The sequence below is a fragment of the Eschrichtius robustus genome, chromosome 8 (genome assembly GCF_028021215.1).
Source record: "Eschrichtius robustus isolate mEscRob2 chromosome 8, mEscRob2.pri, whole genome shotgun sequence".
NCBI classification, from domain to species: domain Eukaryota; kingdom Metazoa; phylum Chordata; class Mammalia; order Artiodactyla; family Eschrichtiidae; genus Eschrichtius; species Eschrichtius robustus.
In genome coordinates this window covers 74,998,614-75,024,766 of record NC_090831.1, presented here as the reverse complement: position 1 = coordinate 75,024,766, position 26,153 = coordinate 74,998,614, and the positions used below count along the sequence as shown (strand labels likewise).

General features: G+C 36.9%; 1 protein-coding gene across 4 annotated transcripts in view; it reads left to right on the top strand.

The window, feature by feature from the left end:
• CDK14 (cyclin dependent kinase 14) overlaps nt 1-26,153 on the top strand; it is a 567,195-nt gene that overhangs the window by 140,467 nt on the left and 400,575 nt on the right. For all 4 annotated transcript variants that reach the window (XR_011074670.1, XM_068549142.1, XM_068549143.1 and 1 more), the window contains one exon: nt 3,321-3,566. Coding sequence is in view for 3 of the 4 variants with exons in the window: in XM_068549142.1 (XP_068405243.1) it covers nt 3,321-3,566 (246 nt within the window). In the remaining variant the exon portion in view is untranslated. The remainder of the gene's footprint in view (nt 1-3,320; nt 3,567-26,153) is intronic.

The following is a 26,153-nucleotide window of genomic DNA, read 5'->3' as shown; positions in this document are numbered from 1 at the left end:
TCTTTGGTTGTTTACAGTCCTCAGTCCTTCCATAAATGTGCCTCTCCACAGAGCTGCCTCCTAACATGGCAGTTGGCTTTGCCTTTGGATAGTGATCTAAGAGAAAGGGAATAGGACTGAGAGTGTACCAGCACAGAGACCACAGTTTTTTTATAATCTTTTCTCAGAAGTGATAGCCCATGATTTCTGCCATATTCTGTTTATTGGATATAAGTCAACAAATACAGCCCAAACTCAAGATCTGTGGACTAAATAAGAGTGTGACTATCTGGAAGTGGTTATCACTGGGAGCCCTTTTAGAGATTGCCTGACATTGTATACTAAAATAGTGAATTACACATTTATGAGTGTTAAGCCAACCTTCCATTCCTGGGATTAATACTACTTTTTCATTATTTATTATCCTTTTTATATATTATTGGATTCAATTTTTTAAAAATTGCCAATAATTTTTGCATCTTTATTCATGAGAGAAATTGATCTGTAGTTTTCTTCTAACGCTTTTTTCTGGTTTTGGTGTTGGAATGATGCTGGCTTCATATAGTGAGTGGGGAAGTATCCCCTTCTCTTTAATATTTTGGAAGCATTTCTGTGGAATTGATGTTATTTTTTCCCTTAAATGTTTGATTTACTTCACCAGTAATGTTGTCTGGCCCTGGCATTTTCTTTGTGATAACGTTTTTGGTTACACTTTTAATTTCTTTAATAGACATAGGCCTATTCAACTTATCTATTTCTTCTCAAGTGAGCTTGGGTTGTTTTCGTCTTTCAAGGGAATTTGCTTCATCTAAGTTGCTGAACTTATTGGCATAAAGTTGTTGATGATATCTGTAGAATCTGTAGTGATGTCATCTCTCTTATATCTGTTATTGGCAATATAAGTTCTTTACCTTTCTGCTCTTATCAGTCTGGCTAGAGGTGTATCCTTTTTTTTTTTTATCTTCTCTGAAAACTAGCTTTCAGTTTCATTGATTTTCTTTATTGTTTTTCATTTTCTATTTCATTTATTTCCATAATGATATTTTTCATCATTTTAATTCTCTGCTTATTTTAGGTTTTAATTTCTCATCTTTTTCTACTAGTATTTTAAGGTGTAATCTTATTGATTTGAATTTTTTTCCACTATATGCATTTACCATTATAAGTTTTTCTACAGCTAAAGTACTATTTAAGCTGTATCTGCCATTTTGATATTCTGTTTAACTATTTTCATTTAGTTCAAGATACTTTCTAATTCCCCTTTTGTATTGTTTAGTTTCCAAATATTTGCTGTCTTACTTATCTTTCAAAGTACTTTTCCCCCTCTGGCTCCTTTTTAAGATATTCCCTTTATCACTGGTTCTAAGCAACTTGATTTTGATGTGCCTACATGTTATTTTCTTTGTATTTCTTGTGTTTAGGGTTCATTGACTCCTCAGGTTCATGTGTTTATATTTTATAATTATAATTCAGTTACCTCAGTGGTGTGGGTGGTTTCGTATCCATATCATATCTATTGACTCTTGCTTTCACATCTGTAAGAGAAACACGTGAACTCTTGAGTGAAAAACGTCAGTGCATCTAATCTTGTGATAAATTGTTAGTTTTTGATCATGACTAGAGGACTCTGCCTTAAGTCTTTTAAAGATATCTTCAGCAATTTTGTGGTATGCTAAAAGGTGTGATGATATCCTTCTTATTTGATTTAATTAAAATTCAACCTATGCTTAGTAGTTGAGACACACTCATAGGACAGAGTTGATGCTTAATATTTAATTAAAATTTTTTTGTTTGTTTCAAAAACTTGAAAGAACTTAATTTATTTTACATACTTTCCCAATTTAGTATTTTCAAAAATTATGTTGTCAGACATGTTTATTATACAAGTCAAACAATATAGGGGTATGTAAAAAATAAGTGATCTTACCCTTTATCCGTTCAGCTCTACATATCTGGCGGAATCTTATGTTAACACTTTGGTGTGTTTCCTTCTATACCTTTCTGTGTGCTCATACATACACATACAAATATCTATATCTATGTCTGTATGTATATTTGTATCTATATCTATCCATACACATACATTTCTTTCCTATATGGAATCATCTTGTACATATTACTCAGACACTTCATATGTTTACTTTAACAGTATGGGGTTTTCTTAGATACCTTCTGTTTTCCTGCCTTCTTAAATGAGGATATGGAAACTTTTCACAAGAAGAAAAAAAACTTTAAAAGCAATTTCAGAGTTATCTTTTCTCTAAAGAGCATAATAAAGTTACCTTGCTAGAGGCCATAAAATTATGTAAAAAGAAAAACAAAGTCTCCAGAATACAGGGAGAATGAAGGAGTTAGAACATAAAGTGGAAAACAAGGAGCAAAAGTCAGAGAGACTAAAATAAAATGAGTGAGGGGGGCAGACTATGCAGTAAGAGAATGAATGAAGTTGAGAAGGAAATTGGGGTTTAGTGGAGTAATATAAACAAAATAAAGTGAGAGAGTGGCATGGACATATATACACTACCAAATGTAAAACCGATAGCTCGTGGGAAGCAGCCGCATAGCACAGGGAGATCAGCTCCGTGCTTTGTGACCACCCAGAACGGTGGGATAGGGAGTGTGGGAGGGAGACACAAGAGGGAGGGGATATGGGGATATATGTATGCATATAGCTGATTCACTTTGTTATAAAGCAGAAACTAACACACCATTGTAAAGCAATGATACTCCAATAAAGATGTTAAAAAAAAAAGAAAAAAGAAAAAACATTGTTTTCAACTTTTACTATCTCTACCTTTTAGCCTTTTCATATGCTCCATTCTAGTTTGGAGATGAAATCAAGATTGGGATAGATTTTAAACATGTATTCGAGCATTGAAGTGTTGAAGAACATAATGACTTTCTCTAGCCGTGTTAGCTGCTTCCGTGGTGGCCCATCAGTTAAAATGCCCATCTGATTTAGTTCAGCTGGTTTTTTTTGTTTGTTTTTTAAATTAAGGCAAGTTATCCAACTTTTAATGATTCAGAAATAATCGCAGTTGCAGTCAGATGGTAAAATATGTGACAGAGTTCAAGAACCACCTTAGGGCACTAGCAGTATAGGCCTTAAGCTTCCTGTTTTAGGGATAGCAATTTTAGTGTCAGCCCTAACCGAGTATAAGCAGGATGATTATGAGGAATTTTTCATATTGAGGTTTAAGCTAATGTAGCTTTTAAACTGTGGCCTTTTGGGGTATTTCCTGGAATCAAAATTGGCATGCTTTCTAGGATAACAAATCAGCATGTTTAGTGATATTAAAGTTTCAGTGGAGAGGTTGAGTTTAATTTCTTTTTTTCCCCAGATATGTGTCACAAAGATGTCTACACGGAACTGCCCGGGAATGGACTCAGTGATCAAACCCCTGGACACAATTCCTGAGGATAAAAAAGTCAGGGTTCAGAGGACACAGAGCACTTTTGACCCATTTGAGAAACCAGCTAATCAAGTTAAGAGGGTGCATTCTGAGAACAATGCTTGCATTAACTTTAAGGCCTCCTCCACTGGCAAAGAGTCTCCTAAAGTTCGGCGGCACTCCAGCCCCAGCTCGGTAAGTGCAGTCTTCTCACTTATCAGTGGGTGAATAGAACAAGTATCCCTCTTATAATAGTGGCGTGCTGTGCGGGAAGACAGCAGGTGGCTTTATCAGTACATTATTATGCATTGTCTCCTTAGGTGGTTTAATGTTTTTGGAAGAGAGAAAGAGCGCAGGCACGCGCAAGTGCCAACTATATACAGACTCTTTATTCATAAGCACCCAGCAAGCAAATGAGAAATGATTCAACTTATTTTGGGAAAAATTATTTTCTTTCTAGTTGTTTCTAGTTAGGGGAATTTATAAGTAAAAATCCTTTGGTATTTTGAACACCTGGAGAGGATGTTTGAACTTCACTGTGTTTGCGGGCAGTAAGGGTAGTTTTGAATTTGGCAGATTCACAAAGAATTTCATTTCAGGGTACGTGTTAGAATGTGTTCACTTGTCTTATTCCAGTTTGTTCTCATTGCCAATATTCTACAAATTACGAGCTAGACATTGAAACTGATCTTCTTAAAGAGAAATCCTATTCATCACAGTGAAATTTTCTAAACCCAAACTATATCAAAGCAAGTCTTGCCTTGGACCCAAGGACATATAAAGTTCTGAGATGATTGCTGCTTTTTGACTGTAAAAGTTTTACCGAAACTCGTATTTCCAAGACTGGCCTGCATTTAACATTGTAAAAAAAAACTTATGATCTTTTGAAATTAAGTAATTTTCAAATTTAACCCACACTTAAGAACTTCTTGACATAGCTGGTCTAAGAGTTTAAAGGGTAAGTGAAGAATGCTAAGAGAATTTTGATTCTGTCATCTTGCTAAGAAACATATTCCATTTCACAAATTTTAAATATTAAATTCCATGAGGGCCAAAACAGAGCAAGAGATGTCAGCTGCTAGGAGAATATTGACACTTCAGTTTAATTAAAGTGTATGATACCTCACAAATCTTGTGTCACATTTTTTTGTTAATGAATCAAAAATAAATTTGTTAATGCAACATTTGTGAGGAGAATTGATTATCTGGCTTTCCCCACATTGGCCCCTGTAATCTTGTCTATGATTGCAGGGTAGTGTCCATTTAGGTCACAGATACAACACTAACTCCTGGGAGAACTTTTAGATTTAGTATCATTTAGAAGAAATGAAAAGAATGGTTGAGAATGATTAAGCTTCTGTAATGGAAAGAGAATTACATATATTTTACTATATAGTTATCTTAATATTATTATATGTCAATCTACATGATATATAGAAATTGGCACTTGAGATATTGCAATGAAGCATACTTATACTAAAAAACTATTCACTGTTTATGTGAAAATCAAATTTAGCTAGTTATCCTGTATTGTATCTGCAATTCTAGTTATTATCCAGTGGTACATTATTTCTTTTGTTACTCAAATTGTTCCTGCTTTGGTCACTGGGAGCTCTTTTAGCTTGGCCCCTGTGTCCTTTTGAGATGTCTTCATCCCTTTGTTTTTTGAACACTTTCTTACTTTCTTGTCCTACAAGTTGGTCTTGGCTTACATTGTGTTTTTCCAGCCCCAGACCTAGAATCAGCCATTTCTCCAAAGATCCCTGTTTCCTTTTATTGAAGAATGGTATTTAGAAACTAAGATTGGGTGCTGCTACTGGGGGTCATCAAGTCAGTGTGTACATCATAGTATAAATAATATAGTGTAGTATAAATAATATACTATAAAAATATAGTATAGTATAATATCAGTATATTATTTCATATAATATCATCATAGTGTAAATAATAACAGTGGGATTTTGATACTTATTTTTAATACTTATTTTTAATGTTTAATAAGGAGTTAATTAAAATACTTGTCAAAGAAAGCTGACACTTGTCTGACACATGCTGTATTTCTCTCTGTATTTATTCATTTATTTTTACTTTTTATTTTATACTGGAGTATAGGTGATTAACAATGTTGTGTTAGAGTCAGGTGTACAGCAAAGTGATTCAGTTATACATATACATGTATCTATTCTTTTTCAAATTCTTTTCCCATTTAGATTGTCAGATAATATTGAGCAGAGTTCCCTGTGCTATACAGTAGGTCCTTGTTGGTTATCCATTTTAAATATAGCAGTGTGTACACGTCAAGTAGGAGAGGACTCAGGGAGGATGGCAGTGGCATAGGTTTAGAAACCCCTCATATAATTAGAGAGAGCAACTAGTGCAGTAAAACCAAAACCAATGGCTAACATCAACAACAAATATAGGTGACGAGGTTTCTCCATGAACCTCAAACTAGGAGTGAGGGGAACAAGCCATGAACAATTTTAAGAACCATGTGGTATCAGAAAGTGAGAGGGAGGAAGCTCAGGGAAGGCCAGGGGACTAGGGCCTACTCTCAGATCCAGGAAACCCCAAAATTGCCATCAGGTACATACTGGTGGCTCATTGGGCCATTCTTAGGACAGCAACAGCACCTGGGAGGGGACTTTGATGGCACTTGTGAGTGGATGAGTGCACAGAAACCATGGGGTGTCTGCTGGTCTTCCTCCTGTGACTTCTCTAGAACATCAAATTGAAGCACCTTTTCAGGACAAAGCCAGGCACTGAGTAGAAAGTGCTGGAGTAGACTTCCGTGTAGGGCAGGTTCAGTAGGGCAAAAGGGAAAGAGAATGTCCAGAAAGAAGTGTTGAAGTGAAACAAATGGGGAAATCTCAATGTGTGTGAGATTGTCATTTTTTTTTTTTTCACTTCATGAAAACAGAGAAAAGAATTTCATTCCATAAAGCTAGAAAAGCTATCTTAGCCATACACCTCTCAAATTACTGAAAAATTCATTTTACTTAAAAATAACCAATAGAAAAATTATTGGTTGAATCCCATACAAAACTATGACAAAAAGAGAGAGAGAGAGTAAGGAGTAGCATAACATCTCTACAGATAATGAAAGCAAGCTAGAGGGGGGCAAAATTATCGTTATTGCAGATTTATGATGATATATCTAGAAAAACCAAAAGAATCAGTGGAAATACTAGAAACAGTGAGAGAAGTTAGCCAAATTGCAGGTTATAACATTAATATACAAAACCCAATAGATACCATTTTAAAAACAAATAAGAATTAGTGTTGAAAACTGACAAATAAATCAAATAACTAAGTATTTATTTTCAGTGATTTCTATATGAAATTCACCTCATGGTAATCTAGTCATTGATGAAGGGAAATTTCTCTTTTAGGAGTAATCCCACTAATAACTCAAGAGAGAATAATAGATTTAGGAATCACCATTTGGCAACCCCGAAGAATTAATACATCTAGGCAAAGATTATCAATACCCGCTAACATCATCAAAAGAGGGACATCCAGAAGTTATGATGTCCTCATGGGAGTATGCAATAACCACCAACAGAATTAAGCCTGAATCTGAGCAAGCCTCTAGATGTAACTACCCGAGTTACAGGGTACAAAGGAACACATCAAGATGGGATTTTCTCTGCTCTTTTCCTATCCCCAAGTATGTTTACCCTACTTTTTGGCTTTAATTTGTATACAGTATTTACAATCTTAAGATGATGTAAATGCTGTTCTTAGTGAGACCACATAGTGTACTATGATTAACTTTGTTTCCTTGCAAAACTTTTTGATTTTCCTAGTTATAATTGCCTCTTCTTTTCATTTGTTCATAATTAATACAATTAATGAATAGAATTTTAATCACGAATTGAGGCCTCAAACTATTTGATAAAACTAGAAAACTCCTCTGAAATAAATCAGAATCAGATAATCTGTCAGTTTTTCTTCCCCCTGAAATTTTCCTTGTGGTTCTCCATTGTCCTAATCCAGTCTGGACTGGTTGATCTCCAAATTGCTGTCAGGAGACGTCCCTTCATTCTTCCAAAGCTGATTGACCAATCTAGTTTTTAGGATAGGTAAGCCTAGCTGCAGTTTGTTTCCTGAGATGATCAAGATGGGGCTCAGTGCCTTTTTTATGCTTCATTTTTCTTCAGTCTCACTGTTCATCCTGGTTTTCATTATGCTTGGTGTCCTAATTCTGAGACTCTCAAGTTCAACCTCTTCAGAGAATAAACCTCTGCTGGGATCAGGGACGGGCAGACTCCTGACTGGGAGAGTCGAGGGGAAAGGACCTGTTCCTTAAATCTACTCCAATTAATCATTTTGGTTTTAGCCCCTCCTTAAAGTTCAACTTCCAATTCTTGAGTGTTTCTGGGATTCTGAAGTGTGAATTGACTTAGTTCTTACTGGTTTCTACCTTTAGTCATCGTCCTTGTCAGTGACCTCCTGTCCATTTGTTTCCCATCTCAAAATTTTTGTTTGTATCTTGTCTTCAGTCTTCTTATTCATTTTATTTGCCCTTCTGAGTTATAACTTAGTACTGTCATTTTAGTACAGATTGGTAAGGGGGAGAGATAAATACTTGTATTCAAGCCACCATGTTGAACTGGAAATGTCCACTGTTTCTCTCCTATTATATTAACTTGCTTTAGATCCTCTTTCCTGAGAGTTTCTTATTGGGTTTACCCTTTTCTGATCCAATCTGGGATGTCTGTCTTATATATCAGGGCGCTTATATTATTTTGTGTGGAAAGTGCTTTGCTTTCTTTTCATTTTGGGAGCTTTTGCTTCCATTCAATATGCCCTGGAAAAAGGTCTTTGCTCTTTCCTGATCAAGCTGGAAATAGTTTCTTTTTCTCTTTTAGCATGATGCTACAGTATTCTGTTTTATTCTGAGTCCTTTCTGTCTACTGCCTTTTTGTTCTCTCCCCTATTGCAGTTAAGGGGGGGGTGTGTGTGGATTTTATTATACTCTTTTTCATGGAAAGTCTGTTTTCCTTTTGATTCCTCATTGGGCCGAAAATGGACGTGGTTACACTTCTTGTGCAACACCATTTTACATCCTTTCCAACAGTGTATAGGTTTGATCATTTCATACTCAATGGCATGAGAGATTTATGACATAGGTTTTGTTATTTTTAAAGATTTTTTAAAGGCTGATAAGCATCAAAGGAAACCCTTTACCTAAGGACAACCAGGATTAATGTTATATCTTTATTTTATTGTTATTTCTTTGAAAGTATTAGTTATTTTGAATAGGCTCCAAGAGTACAGTTGAGAAGGAAGGAGAAAATGAGTAGCATTGTGGGTATCCAGCCCCTATTTTGGTGAGGAACGCAGGATAGTCACTCTTGTTTCTTGGAATACTGTGGTAGAAACTATTATACAATATCACATCTTCCCAACTGTGTATACATCTCTCTGCTGTTCACATACTGGTCATGTCTATGGGAGGAGTCATGCCTGAAATCAAGGAATCAAGTGTGCCTTGGCCTCAGTGACCATCACAATCATCTGGACTTCCTGATTTTGTCCAGATGGTGGCACTTTCAAATTCAGGCAGAATGTAAAGAATGTGATTTTATTTAAATTGGTATATTTCAAGAAGTGTTTGACAGATTCTATTTGTTTCAGATGATTTTTGAGTGCCTACTCTTCCTGGGCCTCGTCCCTGGGTCATAATGAGCGCTGTCACTGACAGGACAAACTTTTGCTCCCCTTTTCCTACCACCTCCTCCAACTCAGCTGTGCCCTTCAATAGCTAGAACTATTGGCAGTGCTGTAGGAGACTGCCTGTCTTGCTGGCCCAATTTAGAAGGGATTTCATTGAGCTGTGCTATCATAAGCTGAGCTTCAAGAGACCATATTTTCAGAAATTCAGGTTTAGATTAAGGTCCTCTATACATTCTGTAAATTTCTCCAAATTTACCTCTCTTCCTCACCAAAAAAAATCTGCATCCCATGACAGTCAGGCTCAATTTGGAGAGAGAGGAGGGCGGTGCAGACTTGAAAATGAGAGGCCCGCTTCAGTCCTCGGATGCTCATCCTTGGGGATCTCATTTTGGCATTGCCTCCTTCTTGTGGGGACTAGCCCCTTGTCAGGTTGTTAGCATGTGTGGTGGTTGGGTCTCTCCCTCCGTCTAGATCTAGATCTATTTTGTAACCAAGTTACCCATCAGCTATGAATTATCTCAGTGTGGCTGTGTCTAAAAGGGTTAGAAATGCAGGATGATAGAGCCTGTTGTGAAGATCAAAGGCAGAAGAAAAATTAGCCAAGGAAGGTTTGACTTCAAAAATCCTTGTTGTTTAATGAGGTCAGATAGTTCTATTGAATCCTTCCCACCTTACCCTCACACCCACTCTCACAATTATTAGTATAATGTGATAGAGCCGTTGTTCTTACTTGTGGTTTTCCTACAATTCAGGGGGTCATCAACAATCTTAAGTAAGGGGTTATGTATGAAGGTTAAAGTAAATTTTCAATGAATTCAGTGTAAAACTGTTGACATTCTTATAACCATATCATGGTATCATTATAGTGAACACTGAGGTATACTCATGCAGTTTATAAAAATTGACTAAAAAACCCCATCCTTGTTTCTAGGAATGGGGTTTCAGTGGATGATAGACTTAAGCATGACTTAATATCTCCTCCATTTGGGTGGGAGTTAGGTCTCCATGGAAAGAGTCGGCCAATGTAGTAGTGGCAAAGAAAATATGTTCTCAATTCCAATCAACTTGGTTTGAATTGTAGCCCTTCCATTAGCTGTAGGATCTTAGATGAGTAACTTTATTTCTCCAGTCTTAAATTCTTCATGTTCGAATAGGAACACTAATAGAACCAACCTTAGGGTGGTGTTATAGGGATTAAACTTAGGTGATGTATTTAAAGTGATAAACTCAAAGCATGGAACACAGTAAACACTTGATATTAGCTGGTTGTTTTTGTTGATTGCACAAACAATGAACTGGAGCACTCCAGGAGCATCTCCTTCAGGGAAGGGTGACAAACACCATTCAGCTGGAATATTATCTTGACTTTTTCATTATCCATGCCGATGTTCCCCTCCACTGGTCCAGACAATTGACAGTTCTCTGTACCTTTATTCTGTTAAAAAAATGTATTAACATTATCTCATTAAATTCTACTCTCTATGCAGTTAGTGTCTGTTAATAAATGCTGATTCGCCCTCTGTTTTTCCATTTCTCTAAAGTGCTGTCTCAAACCTGCAGTCTAAGTAGGGAAGTGGTAAACAGAGAATAGTGGCTCCATAAAGCTGTTTCCCATCCATGCATGCACCTGACATCAAAGAGCCAAAGATAATGTTAGGGTTGACTACCTATTGGCTTGATCTAGCATCTTTAGTTAAATGTGATGATTTAATAAAGTTGCAAGAAAAAAGAAAGGCAAACCAAAGGCCTGAACTTTAATTATCAAACAAAATAGGACCTCTCCTTCTGAATTATTCTTAGTCATTTGATTGGAAGGATTTTATTATTGGCCTCTTTAAACACTTGGCATTTAGCTTCCTCATTTATATGCATAATAATTACAGATCAGAACATTTCTGTGTATTTAAAATAGGAGATGAACTTTACAAGAATCTAACTCTTAAAGCGCAGACTGTCTCATAGACATGTCCTGTTCCATAGACCCATTCTTTCATTGACTAGAATAACTTTTAGAGAGGCATTACATGTGTGTGATTATTCTTATTTTACAGATCTGTAACTTACAGTATATTTCCACAATGTGTACATATCAGTTTCACAAGGCAAATCACATTGACTGTTTTTCCACTAAATGAGGCAAAATATTAATTTTCTGCCATCACATTGTTACTAGGATGTACTTTAACCATGACAGTTAATGCCTCCAAATCCATTCAGTTAGATGCCATTAACATCTCTTACTTTATTTTTCTAGTGGATAAATGGGATATATTCTAAAAAAGAGTATTATTCTTGTTTTTCTAATTTCCTCAATTCAGTTTCTTCAAGTAGTAGTTTTAGTATGGTCTATGTCTTAAAATGATTACATAAGCTTATATAAGGCAGTTTACGAAGAGTAAAATATATCATTTTTAGAAAATTATTTGTGTCTTTCCAGGAAGAGAAAATAATAACTTCCTAATCTATTACCAATTTTGTGTGACTGTGTCTTGTCCTTGCTCTAAATACGCATTAGCAGTTTATCTTCTAATAAGACTAAACAGGTGATTTTCTGCTGCTGCTTTTTTTCTTTAACTTAGATTGAATTTATTCTTAAAGGAGCACAAAAGCAAACATACAGACTTCTCATTATGATTTTAAATAATTTAGAATGGAACTGTGAACACAATATTTTCCCCATTGAAGATCATTTTATACTGAAGTTTAATATAGGTTTAAAAATTTCTATTTAAAACTTGGGCTCAGGAGGGTGATGGTAAAGTGCGACATTCACAAGCTGTTTCTCGGTGATGAAAAATGCATGAGAACATAACCCACACAGGACTAGTCAGGCTCTTTTGAATGTAGTTTTCCATTAAGTTTTACTTGATTCAACTCAACACATCGTTGGTACTTCACAAGTTTCTTGAAGAAAAGAATAGGTAGTCCATTGTCTATTAATTCCTTCCTACAGTGTCTCTTGTTGTTCCTCTTCTAGCTGCAGTTAAATGTCTAAAATCATAATACTTTCAACCTTTCTTCTTTCCTAGTATGTGCACATTTATTTAAATTTTCTTTTATGTATTGATTTAGCTGCATCCCATGGGTCTTAAAATATCATGTCCTCAGTGCCACATATTTATTTATGAATTTGCAATTTTGATTTTCTTTTTAACCCATATGGCTAGACTATTTAGTTTTCCTTTTATTCTTAATTTTTAATTTATTACATTGTATTCAGAAAAAGTAACTTGAAATGTTTCTTCAGTTTTGAATATTGAGGTTTTTTTGGTGGCCTAATCTATGGCCATTTTTTTTGAATGTTTAATGTGCACTTGAAAAGAATATATATTAATATATGTATTAGGTTAAAATATTAATTCTACTATTCAAGCCCATATATCTCTTACTTATTGGTCATTTGCTTGCTCTGTTGATGTCTGAGTGATGTATGTCTGTCTCCCATTATCACTGTGGATTTGACAATTTCTCATTTTATTGCTACCAGCAGTTGTTTCATACACCACAAAACTATGTTGTTTGGCTCATACTAGTTTGTGATTATTAAATTTCTTGGTGGATTTTAATGGGCTATACTAATTTAATCTATTTGCTGTTTTGTAAATTCTGTCTTCTCTGCCATCAATATTGCTATAATGCATGATTTTGCAAAAATACTTTTTTTTGCTATATCTTCCCTTTTATTTTCAGATTTACTCTTTTGTCTTAATTTTTTTGTCTCTTCTCAATAGCGCATTGCTAGATTTTCTTTGTCTTTCCAATCTGAGAACTTTATATTAATAGAGATATTTTAAAATTTATATTTATTGTAATCATTGATATATTTGGACTTAACTTCCTTATTTTATGATTTTCTACTTTATATGCTTTCTTACTGAGTACGCCCCTTCCCTAACTCTCCCATTCCTTACCCTCTTCTCCCTTCTTCCTTGCACTTTTCTCTTCCATTCTTTCCCTCCTTAATTTGTTTGGGACTTGTACATCATATTTATTCTAGTAATTACCTTTTAAGTGTTAAGAAATACACTAAAACTTATGCATGTGGAGTTAATCAGTATCTGCAGTCTGTCCTTAACAATCCAATAAATCCCAACATGCTTTTATTCTCTTTTTCTACTGTTATTTGCCTTCCTGCACTTCACCCATCACTCCAACTACATCTTACATTGAGATAAAATGGAATTTTATATCTATTTTTTTTTCCTGTAGGTGGTAAAATTGCAACGTTTCCATCCCAACTGAGGAACTATCTTGAGTATTAGTGATCCAAAACCATTTTCCCATTTCATTTTAAAAGTATTGCTTAGTTGTCTTTTATTCAGCCATTGTTGTGTATAAAAATATTATGCTTGTTGAATAATTTTTCTGTTTAGATATAACCTCTGCCTAGAGCTTTCTGGGAAAATTCTGTTCAAACATTGAACTTTTAACTTTTTCAGCTATGTACATTCTTTTAGTCACTGCCCATACATGTTTTATTTCGCTGATGAAATATTTAATCTCTAAATCTCTGTTTCTTTTCAAAGGATGTAATATCTTCTTAAATCTCTCCTAAGATACTGGATATTTTTATTTAAAGTTATTACTTTTGCAGTGTCAACTCTCTTACCAGGGTTTAACTTATTTGCCCATTGAATTTTTTAAAAAATTAATTAATTAATTAATTAATTTTGGCTGTGTTGGGTCTTCATTGCTGCACGCTGGCTTTCTCTAGTTGCAGTGAGTGGGGGCTGCTCTTAGTTGCTGTGTGCAGGCTTCTCATTGTGGTGGCTTCTCTTGTTGCGGAGCATGGGCTCTAGGCGCACGGGCCTCAGTAGTTGTGGCGCACGGGCTCGATAGTTGTGGCTCACAGGCTCTAGAGCACAGGCTCAGTAGTTGTGGCTCACGGGCTTAGTTGCTCTGCGGCATGTGGGATCTTCCCGGACCAGGGCTCAAACTTGTGTCCTCTGCATTGGCAGGCAGATTCTTAACGACTGCGCCACCAAGGAAGTCCCTGAATTTTTTTTTTTTAACGGAGTATGGTTGCTTTACAATGTTGTGTTAGCCTCCACTGCACAACAAAATGAATCAGCCATACACATAAAGATATCCCCTCCCTTTTGGACTTCCCTCCCATTTAGGTTACCACAGTCCACTAGGTGAGTTCCCTGTGCTATACAGCATGTTTCCATCAGTTGTCCATTTTATACATAGTATCAATAATGTATATGTGTCAATCCCAGTCTCCCAATGCCTCCCACCCCACCCTTTTCCCCCTTGGTATCCATACATTTGTTCTCTACATCTCTCTCTTTGCTTTGCAACTAAGATCATCTATACCATTTTTCTACATTCCACATATACACGTTATTATATAATATTTGCTTTTCTCTTTCTGACTTACTTCACTCTGTATGACACTCTCTAGGTCCATCCACGTCTCTACAAATGACGCAATTTCATGGCCTTTTTTTTTTTAGAGTTAGGATATACCCGATATCTTTATTTATTTATTTTTTAAGGATCTTTATTGGAGTATAATTACTTTACAATGGTGTGTTAGTTTCTGCTGTATAACAAAGTGAATCAGCTATACATATATATATATATATATATATCCCCACATCTCCTCCCTCTTGTGTCTCCCTCCCACCCTCCCTATCCCACCCCTCTAGGTGGACACAAAGCACCGAGCTGATCTCCCTGTGCTATGCGGCTGCTTCCCACTAGCTATCTAGCTTACATTTGGTAGTGTATATATGTCCATGCCGCCCTCTCACTTCTTCCCAGCTTACACTTCCCCCTCCCCATGTCCTCAAGTCCATTCTCTTAAGTCTGCATCTTTACTCCTGTCCTGCCCCTAGGTTCTTCAGAACCATTTTTTTTTCTTTGTAGATTCCATATATATGTGTTAGCATACAATAGTTGTTTTTCTCTTTCTGACTCATTTCACTCTGTATGACAGTCCCAGGTCCATCCACCTCACTACAAATAACTCAATTTCGTTTCCTTTTATGGCTGAGTAATATTTCCATTGTATATAGTTGCTACATCTTCTTTATCCATTCATCTGTCGATGGACACTGAGGTTGCTTCCATGTCTTGGCCATTGTAAACAGAGCTGCAAAGAACATTGTGGCACATGACTCTTTTTGAATTATGGTCTTCTCAGGGTATATGCCCAGTAGTGGGATTGCTGCATCATATGGTAGTTCTATTTTTAGTTTTTGAAGGAACCTCCATACTGTTCTCCATAATGGCTGTATCAATTTACATTCCCACCAACAGTGCAAGAGGGTTCCCTTTTCTCCATACCCTCTCCAACATTTTTTGTTTGTAGATTTTTTGATGATGGCCATTCAGACCGGTGTGAGGTGATACCTCATTGTAGTTTTGATTTGCATTTCTCTAATGATTAGTGATGTTGAGATCCTTTCATGTGTTAGCTGGCAATCTGTATATCTTCTTTGGAGAAATGTCTGTTTAGGTCTTCTGCCCATTTTTGGATTGGGTTGGTTGTTTTTTTGATATTGAGCTGCATGAGCTGCGTGTAAATTTTGGAGATTAATCCTTTGTCAGTTGCTTCGTTTGCAAATATTTTCTCCCATTCTGAGGGTTGTCTTTTCGTCTTGTTTATGGTTTCCTTTGCTGTGCAAAAGCTTTTAAGTTTCATTAGGTCCCATTTGTTTGTTTTTGTTTTTATTTCCATTTCTCTAGGAGGTGGGTCAAAAAGGATCTTGCTGTGATTTATGTCAGAGAGTGTTCTGCCTATGGTTTCCTCTAAGAGTTTGATAATCTCTGGCCTTACATTTAGGTCTTTAATCCATTTTGAGTTTATTTTTGTATACGGAGTTAGGGAGTGTTCTAATTTCATTCTTTTACATGTAGCTGTCCAGTTTTCCCAGCACCACTTATTGAAGAGACTGTCTTTTCTCCATTGTATGTTCTTGCCTCCTTTATCAAAAATAAGGTGACCATATGTGCATGGGTTTATCTCTGGGCTTTCTATCCTGTACCATTGATCTATATTTCTGTTTTTGTGCCAGTAGCATACAGTCTTGATTACCGTAGCTTTGTAGTATAGTCTGAAGTCTGGGAGCCTGATTCCTCCAGCTCCATTTTTCTTTCTCAAGATTGCTTTGGTTATTCGGGGTCCTTTGTGTTTCCATACAAATTGTGAAATTTTTTGTTCTAGTTCTGTGAAAAATGCCATTGGTAGTTTGATAGGGATTGCATTCAATGTGTAGATTGCTTTGGGTAGTAGAGTCATTTTCGCAGTGTTGATTCTTCCAATCCAAGAACGTGGTGTATCTCTCCGTCTGTTTCTATCATCTTTAATTTCTTTATCAGTGTCTTACAATTTTCTGCATACAGGTCTTTTATCTCCTTAGGTAGGTTTATTCCTAGGTATTTTATTCTTTTTGTTGCAGTGGTAGATGGGAGTGTTTCCTTAATTTCTCTTTCAGATTTTTCATCATTAGTGTATAGGAATGCAAGAGGTTTCTGTACATTAATTTTGTATCCTGCTACTTTACCAAATTCATTGATTAACTCTCGTAGTTTTCTAGTGGCATCTTTAGGATTCTCTATGTATAGTATCATGTCATCTGCAAACAGTGACAGTTTTACTTCTTCTTTTCTGATTTGTATTCCTTCTATTTCCTTTTCTTCTCTGATTGCTGTGGCTAAAACTTCCAAAACTATGTTGAATAATAGTGGTGAGAGGGGGCAACCTTGTCTTGTTCCTGATCTTAGTGGAAATGGTTTCAGTTTTTCACCATTGAGAACGATGTTGGCTGTGGGTTTGTCATATATGGCCTTGATTATGTTGAGGTAAGTTACCTCTATGCCTACTTTCTGGAGGGTTTTTATTATAAATGGGTGTTGAATTGTGTCGAAAGCTTTTTTCTGCATCTATTGAGATGATCCTATGGTTTTTCTCCTTCAATTTGTTAATATGGTATATCACATTGATTGATTTGCGTATATTGAAGAATCCTTGCATTCCTCAGATAAATCCCACTTGATCATGGTGTATGATCCTTTTAATGTGCTGTTGAATTCTGTTTGCTAGGATTTTGTTGAGAATTTTTGCAACTATGTTCATCAGTGATATTGGCCTGTAGTTTCTTTTTTTGTGACATCTTTGTCTGGTTTTGGTATCAGGGTGATGGTGGCCTCGTAGAATGAGTGTGGGAGTGTTCCTCCCACTGCTATATTTTGGAAGAGTTTGAGAAGGATAGGTGTTAGCTCTTCTCTAAGTGATTGATAGAATTTGCCTGTGAAGCCATCTGGTCCTGGGCTTTTGTTTGTTTGAAGATTTTTAATCACAGTTTCAATTTCAGTGCTTGTGATTGGTCTGTTTATATTTTCTATTTTTTCCTTGTTCAGTTTTGGAAGGATTTTCTAAGAATTTGTCCATTTCTTCCAGGTTTTCCATTTTATTGGATATGGTTTATTGGATATGGTTTATTGGATATGGTTGCTTGTATTAATCTCTCATGATCCTTTATATTTCTGCACTGTCAGTTGTTACTTCTCCTTTTTCATTTCTAATTCTATTGATTTGAGTCTTCTCCCTTTTTTTGTTGATGAGTCTGGCTAATGGTTTATCAATTTTGTTTATCTTCTCAAAGAACCAGCTTTTAGTTTTATTGATCTTTGCTATTGTTTTCTTCATTTATTTTTCATTTATTTCTGATCTGATCTTTATGATTTCTTTCGTTCTGCTAATTTTGGGGATTTTTTGTTCTTCTTTCTCTAATTGCTTTAGGTGTAAGGTTAGGTTGTTTATTTGAGATGTTTCTTGTTTCTTGAGGTAGGATTGTATTGCTATAAACTTCCCTGTTAGAACTGCTATTTCTGCATCCCATAGGTTTTGAGTCGTTGTGTTTTCTTTGTCATTTGTTTTAGGCATTTTTGGATTTTCTCTTTGATTTCTTCAGTGATCTCTTGGTTATTTAGAAGTGTACTGTTTAGCCTCCATGTGTTTGTGTTTCTTAGTTTTTTTCCCCTGTATTTGATGTCTAGTCTCATAGCGTTGTGGTCGGAAAAGATACCTGATACGATTTCAATTTTCTTAAATTTACCAAGGCTTGATTTGTGACCCAAGATATGATCTATCCCAGAGAATGTTGCATGAGCACTTAAGAAGAAAGTGTATTCTGTTGTTTTTGGATGGAATGTCCTATAAATTTCAATTAAGTCCATCTTGTTTAATGTATCATTTAAAGCTTGTGTTTTCTTATTTATTTTCATTTTGGATGATCTGTCCATTGGTGAAAGTGGGGTGTTGAAGTCCCCCACTATGACTGTGTTACTGTCGATTTCCCCTTTTATGGCTGTTAGCATTTGCCTTATGTATTGAGGTGCTCCTCTGTTCAGTGAATAAATATTTACAATTGTTATATCGTCCTCCTGGATTGATCCCTTGATTGTTATATGGTGTTCTTCTTTGTCTCTTGTAATAGTCTTTATTTTAATGTCTGTTTTGTCTGATATGAGAATTGCTACTCCAGCTTTCTTTTGATTTCCACTTGCATGGAATATCTTTTTCCATCCCCTCACTTTCAGTCTGTATGTGTCCCTAGGTCTGAAGTGGGTCTCTTGTAGACAGCGTATATACGGGTCTTGTTTTTTTATCCATTCAGCCCGTCTGTGTCTTTTGGTTGGAGCATTTAATCCATTTACATTTAAGGTAGTTATCAATGAGTATATTCCTATTACCATTTCCTTAATTGTTTGGGGTTTGTTACTGTAGGGCTTTTCCTTCTCTTGTGATTCCTGCCTAGAGAAGTTCCTTTAGCATTTGTTGTAAAGCTGGTTTGGTGGTGCTGAATTGTCTTATCTTTTGCTTGTCTGTAAAGTTTTTAATTTCTCCGTCAAATCTGAATGAGATCCTTGCTGGGTAGAGTAATCTTGGTTGTAGATTTTTCCCTTTCATCACTTTAAATATGTGCTGCCACTCCCTTCTGGCTTGCAGAGTTTCTGCTGAAAGATCAGCTTTTAACCTTATGGGGATTCCCTTGTATGTTATTTGTCGTTTTTCCCTTGCTGGTTTTAATATTTTTTCTTTATATTTAATTTTTGATAGTTTGATTAATATGTGTCTTGGTGTGTTTCTCCTTGGATTTATCCTGTATGGGACTCTCTGTGCTTCCTGGACTTGATTAACTATTTCCTTTCCCATATTAGGGAAGTTTTCAACTATAATCTCTTCAAATATTTTCTTATTCCCTTTCTTTTTCTCTTCTTCTTCTGGGACACCTATAATTCGAATGTTGGGGCATTTAATATTGTCCCAGAGGTCTCTGAGACTGTCCTCAATTCTTTTCATTCTTTTTTCTTTATTCTGCTCTGTGGTAGTTATTTCCACTATTTTATCTTCCAGGTCACTTATCTGTTCTTCTGACTCAGTTATTCCGCTATTGATTCCTTCTAGAGAATTTTTAATTTCTTTTATTGTGTTTTTCATCATTGTTTGTTTTCTCATTAGTTCTTCTAGGTCCTTGTTAAACGTTTCTTGTATTTTCTCCATTCTATTTCCAAGATTTTGGATCCTCTTTACTATCATTACTCTGAATTCTTTTTCAGGTAGACTGCCCATTTCCTCTTCATTTGTTTGGTCTGGTTGTTTTTTACCTTGCTTTTTCATCTGCTGTGTATATCTCTGTCTTCTTATTTTGCTTCACTTACTGTGTTTGTGGTCTCCTTTTTGCAGGCTGCAGGTTCGTATTTCCCATTGTTTTTGGTATCTGCCCTCTGGATAAGTTTGATTTGGTGGATTGTGTAGGCTTCCTGGTGGAGGGGTCTGGTGCCTGTGTTCTGGTGGATGAGGCTGGATCTTGTCTTTCTGGTGGGCAGGACCATGTCTGGTGGTGTGTTTCAGGGTGTCTGTGACCTTATTATGATTTTAGGCATCCTCTCTGCTAATGGGTGGGGTTGCTTCCTGTCTTGCTAGTTGTTTGTCATAGGGTGTCCAGCACAGTAGCTTGTTGGTCGTTGAGTGGATCTGGGTCTTAGTGTTGAGATGGAGATCTCTGGGAGAGCTTTCACCTTTTGATATTATGTGGGGCTGGGAGGTCTCTGGTGGACCAATGTCCTGAATTCAGCTATCCCATCTTAGAAGCTCAGGCCTGACACCTGGCCGGAGCACCTAGACACTGTCAGCCACATGGCTCAGAAGAAAAGGGAGAATAAAAAAGAAAGAACGAAAGAAAAGGAAATAAGTAAAATAAAATAAAATTATGAAAATAAAAATAAAAATATTAGGAAAAATAAAAAATTAAAAATTAATAAAAGGAAAAGAAACAAAGAAGAGAGCAAAAAAACCAGAAAACAAATCCACCAAGGATAACAAGCACTAAAAATTATTCTAAAAAAAAAAAAAAATGGACAGACAGAATCCTAGGACAAATGGTAAAAGCAAAGCTATACAGAGTGTTTGCAGATGACATGAAACTATACATAGAGAATCCTAAAGATGTTACCAGAAAACTACTAGAGCTAATCAATGAATTTGGTAAAGTAGCAGGATTCAAAATTAATGCACAGAAATCTGTTGCATTCCTATACACTAATGATGAAAAATCTGAAAGTGAAATTAAGAAAGCACTCCCATTTACCATTGCAACAAAAGGAATAAAATATCTAGGAATAAACCTACTTAAGGAGACAAAAGACCTCTATGCAGAAAATTATAAGACACAGATGAAAGAAATTAAAGATTATACAAATAGATGGAGAGATATACCACATTCTTGGATTGGATGAATCAACATTGTGAAAATGACTCTACTACCCAAAGCAATCTACAGATTCAATGCAATCCCTATCAAACTACCAATGGCATTTTTCACAGAACTAGAACAAAAAATTTCACAATTTGTATGGAAACACAAAAGACCCCGAATAGCCAAAACAATCTTGAGAAAGAAAAACGGAGCTGGAGAAATCAGGCTCCCTGACTTCAGACTATACTACAAAGCTACAGTAATCAAGACAGTATGGTACTGGCACAAAAACAGAAATACAGATCAATGGAACAGGATAGAAAGCCCAGAGATAAACCCACGCAGATATGGTCACCTTATCTTTGATAAAGGAGGCAAGCATATACAGTGGAGAAAAGACAGCCTCTTCAGTAAGTGGTGCTGGGAAAACTGGACAGCTACATGTAAAAGAATGAAATTAGAACACTCCCTAACAGCATACACAAAAATAAACTCAAAATGGATTAAAGACCTAAATGTAAGGCCAGAGATTATCAAACTCTTAGAGGAAAACATAGGCAGAACACTCTCTGACATAAATCACAGCAAGATCCTTTTTGACCCACCTCCTAGAGAAATGGAAATAAAGACAAAAACAAACAAATGGGACCTAATGAAACTTAAAAGCTTTTGCACAGCAAAGGAAACCATAAACAAGACGAAAAGACAACCTTCAGAATGGGAGATAATATTTGCAAATGAAGCAACTGACAAAGGATTAATCTCCAAAATTTACAAGCAGCTCATGCAGCTCAACATTAAAAAAAATAAACAACCCAATCCAAAAATGGGCAGAAGACCTAAATAGACATTTCTCCAAGAAAGATCTACAGATTGCCAACAGACACATGAAAGAATGCTCAACATCATTAATCATTAGAGAAATGCAAATCAAAACTACAATGAGGTATCATCTCCCACCGGTCAGAATGGCCATCATAAAAAATATCTACAAACAGTAAATGCTGGAAAGGGTGTGGAGAAAAGGGAACCCTCTTGCACTGTTGGTGGGAATGTAAATTGATACAGCCACTATGGAGTACAGTATGGACTTCCCTTAAAATCTAAAAACAAAACTACCATACGACCCAGCAATCCCACTACTGGGCATATACCCTCAGAAAACCATAATTCAAAAAGAATCATGTTACAAAATGTTCATTGCAGCTCTATTTACAATAGCCAGGACATGGAAGCAACTGAAGTGTCCATCAACAGATGAATGGATAAAGAAGATGTGGCACATATATACAATGGAATATTACTCAGCCATAAAAAGGAACGAAACTGAGTTATTTGTAGTGAGGTGGATGGACCTAGAGACTGTCCTACAGAGTGAAGTAAGTCAGAAAGAGAAAAATAAATACCATATGCTAACACATATATGTGGAATCTAAAAAAAAATGGTCATGAAGTACCTAGGGGCAAGATGGGAATAAAGATGCAGATCTACTAGAGAATGGACTTGAGGATACAGGGAGGGGGAAGTGTAAGCTGGGACAAAGTGAGAGAGTGGCATGGACATATATACACTACCAAATATAAAATAGATAGCTAGTGGGAAGCAGCCGCATAGCACAGGGAGATCAGCTCGGTGCTTTGTGACCACCTAGAGGGGTGGGATCGGGAGGGTGGGAGGGAGGGAGATGCAAGAGGGAAAAGATATGGGGACATATGTATATATATAACTGATTCACTTTGTTATAAAGCAGAAACTAACACACCATTGTAAAGCAGTTATACTCCAATAAAGATGTTTAAAAAAAAAAAGCTCTACAGAGAAAATCACACAAAGAAGCATACACATACACACTCACAAAAAGAGAAAAAGGAAAATATGTATATATATGTAAAAAAGAAAACAAAAAAAATGAAGAGAGGAACCCAATCAATAAACAAATCTACCAATGATAATAAGCTGTAAATTTAAACTAAGATAAACATTAAACCAGAAACAAATTAGATGCAGAAAGCAAACCCCAAGTCTACACTTGCTCCCAAAGTCCACCGCCTCAATTTTGGGATGATTCGTTGTCTATTCAGGTATTCCACAGATGCAGGGTACATCAAGTTGATTGTGGAGATTTAATCTGCTGCTCCTGAAGCTTCTGGGAGAGATTTCCCTTTCTCTTCTTTGTTCGCACAGCTCCTGGGTTTCAGCTTTGGATTTGGCCCCGCCTCTGCATATAGGTCGTCTGAGGACTTCTGTTCCTGCCCAGACAGGACGGGGTTAAAGTAGCAGCTGATTAGAGGGCTCTGGCTCACTGAGGCTGGGGGGAGGGAGGGGTACGGATGTGGGGCGAGCCTGCGGCGACAGAGGCCAGCATGGCGTTGCAACAGCCTGAGATATGCCATGTGTTCTCCTGGGGAAGTTGTCCCTGGATCACGGGAGCCTGGCAGTGGCGGGCTGCACAGGCTTCCGGGAGGGGAGGTGTGGATAGTGACCTGTGCTTGCACACAGGCTTCTTGGTGGCTGCAGCAGCAGCCTTAGCGTTTCATACCCGTTTCTGGTGTCTGCACTGTTAGCTTCGGCTTGCACCCATCTCTGGAGCTCGTTTAGGCGGTGCTCTGAGTCCCCTCTCCTCGTGCACCCCAAAACAATGGTCTCTTGCCTCTTAGGCAGTTCCAGACTTTTTCCCGGACTCCCTCCCAGCTAGCTGTGGCACACTAGCCCCCTTCAGGCTGAGTTCACATAGACAACCCCGGTCCTCTCCCTGGTGTCTGACCTCCGAAGCCTGAGCCTCAGCTCCCAGCCCCCACCTGTCCCAGCGGGTGCGCAGACAAGTCTCTCAGGCTGGTGAGTGCTGGTCGGCACCGATCCTCTGTGCAGGAATCTCTCCGCTATGCCTTCTGCACCCCTGTTGCTGTGCTTTCCTCTGTGGCGCTGAAGCTTCCCCCCCACCCACCCCCTGTCTCCACCAGTGAAGGGGCTTCCTAGCGTGTGGAAACTTTTTCTCCTTCGCAGCTCCCTCCCAGAGGTGCAGGTCCCATCCCTATTCTTTTGTCTCTGTTTTTTCTTTTTTTCTTTGCCCTACCCAGGCACGTGGGGAGTTTCTTGCAATTTGGCAAGTCTGAGGTCTTCTGCCAGCGTTCACTAGGTGTTCTTTAGGAGTTGTTCCACGTGTAGATGTATTTCTGATGTGTTTGTGGGGAGGAAGGTGATCTCCATGTCTTAGTCCTCTGCCATCTTGAAGGTCCCCCAGTTTCATTCCTTTTTATAGCTGAGTAATATTCCATTGTATATATGTGGCACATCTTCTTTATCCATTCCTCTGTCGATGGGCATATTTAGGTTGCTTCCATGTCCTGGCTGTCGTAAATGGTGCTGCAATGAACATTGGGGTGCATGTCTCTTTTTGAATTATGTTTTTCTCTGGGTAAATGCCCAGTAGTGGGATTACTGGGTCATATGGTGGTTCTATTTTTAGTTTTTTAAGGAACCTCCATACTGTTTTCCCCCATGGCTGTATCAAGTTACATTCCCAGCAACGTGTATGAGCATTCCCTTTTCTCCATGCCCTCTCCAGCATTTATTGTTTGTAGATTTTTTGATGATGGCCATTCTGACAGGTGTAAGGTGATACCTCATTGTAGTTTTGATTTGCATTTCTCTAATAATTAGTGATGTTGAGCATCTTTTCATATGTTTGTTGGCCATCTGTATATCTTCTTTGGAGAAAAGTCTATTTAGATCTTCTGCCCATTTTTTGATTGGGTTGTTTGTTTTTTTGATATTGAACTGTATGAGCTGCTTGTATATTTTGGAGATTAATCCTTTTCAGTTGCTTCGTTTGCAAATATTTCCTCCTATTCTGAGGGTTTTCTTTTCATCTTGTTTATGGTTTCCTTTGCTGTGCAAAAGCTTTTAAGTTTCATTAGGTCCCATTTGTTTATTTTTGTTTTAATTTTCATTACTCTAGGAGGATGGTAAAAAAATTTGTTGCTGTGGTTTATGTTAAAAAGTGTTCTGCCTACGTTTTCCTCTAAGAGTTTTTGTAGTGTCTGGTCTTACATTTAGGTCTTTAATCAATTTTGAGTTTCTTTTTGTGTATGGTGTTAGGGAGTGTTCTAATTTCATTCTTTTACATGTAGCTGTCCAGTTTTCCCAGAACCACTCATTGAAGAGGCTGTCTTTTCTCCGTTATATATTTTTGCCTCTTTTGTCATAGATTAGTTGACCATAGGTCCGAGGGTTTATCTCTTTGCCCATTGAATTTTATACTTTTCTTTCAAGCTGTTGGTGTTCCTGAAATTATTTGTGATTTTTGGTTGTGTACTCATTTTTGTATTTTAGAATTGCTGTCAGCTTATTCTGTTTTCTGTAAATTGTCTCTAGTGATTGTGTGAGAGAGGCGGGGATTGTAGTTTGGGGATGGGAGATGTCATCCTTTCTCTGGGTATTGGCTACTTCCATCCTTGCTCTGCCCTTCTAGCCTGAATACCCACATTCTCTGCTGTCTCCTCTCCACATGTTCCTGCAGTTTGCTTGGGAGGACATCATGTGTTCTCCTGTGTTGATAAGTCTCATATTTACCTAGAGACTCCTGCTTCTTTTATCTGTACTAGTCTTCCCCTACATGTTGGGGCTTTAAATTCCCCCATTCTTTTCTCTGAAGTTTTCATTCTGATTACTTTTTATCTTTTAGAATTCCTCTAAATATCTGGTTAGATATTGACACTCTTTTTTGTTTCACTTTCCTATTTCTAATTTATTATTTTTGAAAAATATCTTTTCATTCACTATGTGGCATTTGGCGGGGGGGGGGGAAGGAGGTAAGCAGCATCGCTCAGTTTGCCAGATAGAATCCTTATAAACCATGCGAGTCAGATTCATTGTGAGTATGTTGTGTTTTTTCATAAGTGGTATAAGAGCTCAGGGTCAAGAATAGTGTACTATAAACTTTCTGCAAGAAGTTCTTTCCTTAAGTTTCTAAAATTGGTTTCTTATGGAGTACCACAAGCATTAGTAACTTTTTATAAATGTAGTTATAACTGTGATTACATAATCCTTTAAAAATGTTAATTCCTTATATAATTATCATTTTTAATATGTTTTGACATTATCTTTTTACAGTGACATTAAAATAATAAGCAATTTGTCCTCATGGAGGACAACACTCCCTTTTTCTTGCTGTCTGGTGAACGTTGGGGTGGGAGTTGAGCACAGCAAGAGTGATGAGACCACTCACTCTTAGCACTCCTATGGTCATGATGGAATGTACAGTTTCTTAAGGAAGAGTGATTTTGTTGCAGCTAAACCTTAAGGATTGGTGTATGTAGACATAAGAGAGTTTCTTTTGTATTAATTAGTGTTATCTGAATATTTTGATTATGTGTTTGCATTATTGCTAAA